Here is a 2883-nt window from a genome sequence, read left to right on the forward strand (position 1 = left end):
AATATGCGTCAGCCAGAATTGTGCATCACGACAAGAATATAGGACCCCAAGAATAAGTGGGTCAATTTTATGAGTGGTTCGTACTCATTCAAACCTTTCTACAGTGAGGGTGTTTGTTTGGTTGACCTCTGAGTTGGTATTTCCTCTGCATTATATGTAGTGGGTATTATTAACTTAATTTAGTACCCCCTTGTTGTATATGTTTTAGTATTTGGTTGATAAGTTTAGATTTCTTTTATCTAATATAGATATGGCTTGTATGAATCTTAGATTACGATATAAAGCCTAATTTAGTAATAAAACATTAGGCTGCAAGTGTTGGCAGATAAACACAGACAGCACTATTATAATTGCTGTTTTAAATGGATAATGATAAGAACCTTGGTCCCAAAGAAATAAATTCCATTGATGTACAGTGCATGGTGATTTATGCATGTTATTCCCTGTTCATTACTATTACTTTTGCAATGAGAGGTATAATAAGCAGACGTTCATGCATTTTCTGTTTGGAAATATATGAACTTCACTTGATTAAATATCATGTATAAAAGAAAGTTAATATAAATTATTTGGCATGACTTTTTGAAATTGTATGGAAACATAAAACACACAAAAAGACTTAATAATGTTTTGTGTATATAAAAAACACACACACACGCGCAAAAACGCGCACACACACACACGTGCACACACACACACACACACCACACACACACACACACACACACCACACACACACACACACACACACACACACACACACACACACACACACAACACACACACAAAAAAAACAAATACACATAAAATTAACACACACACAAAACAAACATGCACACAAAACAAGCACACTCACAAAGCAAACATACAAAACACACACACACACACTTTGTAACTTTTGATTGTTTTATGTACTTGGTAATTTGCCTCACTTTTGTTATTATTATTTATAGTTTGGTGTCATGTCCGTATTTTCATTTTTCTGTGTATCTTCCCCAGTCTGCGGAGATGAAGGAGAAGTTAGTTGAATATATCACAAACCCCAATGGCGATGGAACGACTGTGGACAGGCATGTGAGCGCGCAGGATCGGGGCAAATTGTACCGCAACCAAGGAGATGTCTTTAGCATTGAAGATGATGATGATGGTATGATACTGAATGATGAATGCATATATTTTTTTCTTGCTCTAGCATGTTTGTTTGTCTTTCGTAATTTTCTTTTGCAATTGGAACATTTTTGAGAAAGTATAAGTCTTTTTAAAACATAAAAGTATTCTTCAATTGTGTATTTCAATTGAAAGATATTAGCATGAGATATAAATGGACAGTTTAGCAGTCACTCTCCCGAGTGTCACAAGAAGCACATAGTATCTTATATAATGCTTTTTAACTGGAATTTCATCTCTTTACTTATATCAATACAGGAGGCGGTGGTGCTGATGGTAGAGAAAATGACCGCTTGGAAGTAGTGAAAGTATCTCAGTGGCTGAAGAAGCCTGATGTCATAACATCATTTGCATGTCATCAAGTCAAAGAAAATGGTTACATGTACAAATGGTAAGATCATGGGAATTTTTAATCTTTTTCTATGAATGTGTTTGATTAATTTATTTACTGATCTGTTTGTTTATTTATGAAGAAGTGTTTGTTATTACCCTATGCCAAAGTAAGGATCAGAATGAGTGAGAGTGAAGGAAGAGAGAGTGAGAGATAAAAGGGGAAGAGAAAGAAAAAAACAATTTATATATTTGTAATGGTCGTCCATCCTCTAGCAGTATGAACAGTATGAGTTATATTGTTGATGTTAAATAGGTTTCCATTATACTATGATATTTTCTCTGCAGTCACCTCCTGCTTACGGATACACTCCTGTTTGTCATCCGGAATCCGAAACCAAGTCAGGAGAGGGTCACGTCACAGCACGGAGAACTTTGGCCTCCATTGTAAAAATAAACGTCCAAGAAAAGACACCCTGATCTCATCACTTTTAAGTATGGCACTACTTCACCTGATGGAGAGGTCACTGTGTCAGATATGGCAGGTATGTCTCCATTTAACTCTTATCATTGCATAAGTATGTATATGTGTGTGTGATATTTAGCCTTTTATTGGAGGTTGAGTGGGGTTTACTTATCTCCAATGATTGACTTATGAACATCATAAAGAAAGTAGTTTGGAATCATTTACATATAATGTACTTAAAGGATAATTGTTATTATCAATTTTTTTTTAGAATTCATAATACATTATTGTTAGTAAACTTATTTCTAAAGTCTTAGATACAATATCCTCCTGCAACCTAAAACTGACATAGTAATGAGACAGAAGGACCCAAAGTCAGTAATGATAATAATTATGTTATGATGAAGACATCTAATTCTTCTAACTCACTTTGGTACAGGTTTCTCATCCCAAAGGCAAGCGAAGCAACCAAGATCATCAAGGAACAGATCATGAAACAGATGGATGCAGCAAAGTCGTAGTATGCCGTAGCAGAAGCAACAACAACAATGGCAGTAAGCACTGTCTGTTGCTCATAGTTGGGCACTTCCCAGTTCTCTACTGTGTGTCTGCTTGTCTGCCTATTCCTGTCTGTGTGGCAGTTGGGGCACCCAGTAGGTCCTCTATGTTGAGGGTAAAATGATAGCAGATGTTGAAAGAGGTTCTTTTGTGTAGGTTGTAAATAGTTTTTTGCTGATATTTTTTTTAGAACACTTAACTTGCCCCTTTCCCGATCCCCATCCCCAGCCTTTTTTTTTTATTAGCTAGGAAATAACTTGAAATATTGTTTAAGGGTAAAGATGATAGAGAATAAAGAGAAAACAGTAAAATAGTAGGTATTGCATAGTTTTGTATTTCCTTTTTTCTGGTTATTTGTAAAT

The 2883-nt window shown here is 35.4% G+C and overlaps 1 protein-coding gene across 1 annotated transcript; it reads left to right on the top strand.

The window, feature by feature from the left end:
* Positions 1-910: 910 nt before the first annotated feature.
* LOC119570154 (TBC1 domain family member 23-like) lies at positions 911-2002 on the top strand. Its single transcript, XM_037918010.1, has 3 exons — positions 911-1147; positions 1426-1558; positions 1846-2002. Exons 1-3 carry the CDS (start codon positions 1009-1011, stop codon positions 1946-1948), a joined length of 375 nt encoding a protein of 124 aa, XP_037773938.1. The 5' UTR covers positions 911-1008; the 3' UTR covers positions 1949-2002.
* The last annotated feature ends 881 nt before the right edge of the window (positions 2003-2883 follow it).

The sequence above is a fragment of the Penaeus monodon genome, unplaced genomic scaffold (assembly GCF_015228065.2).
Source record: "Penaeus monodon isolate SGIC_2016 unplaced genomic scaffold, NSTDA_Pmon_1 PmonScaffold_22621, whole genome shotgun sequence".
Classification (NCBI taxonomy): Eukaryota; Metazoa; Arthropoda; class Malacostraca; order Decapoda; family Penaeidae; genus Penaeus; species Penaeus monodon.

What these genes read in the sequence shown, in the direction of transcription:
- LOC119570154 (XM_037918010.1), top strand. Translation starts at nt 1,009, where the DNA reads ATGAAGGAGAAGTTAGTTGAATATATCACAAACCCCAATGGCGATGGA. An exon ending in CATTGAAGATGATGATGATG is followed by an intron (nt 1,148 to 1,425) that starts GTATGATACTGA and finishes ATATCAATACAG; the next exon opens with GAGGCGGTGGTGCTGATGGT. An exon ending in AATGGTTACATGTACAAATG is followed by an intron (nt 1,559 to 1,845) that starts GTAAGATCATGG and finishes TTTTCTCTGCAG; the next exon opens with TCACCTCCTGCTTACGGATA.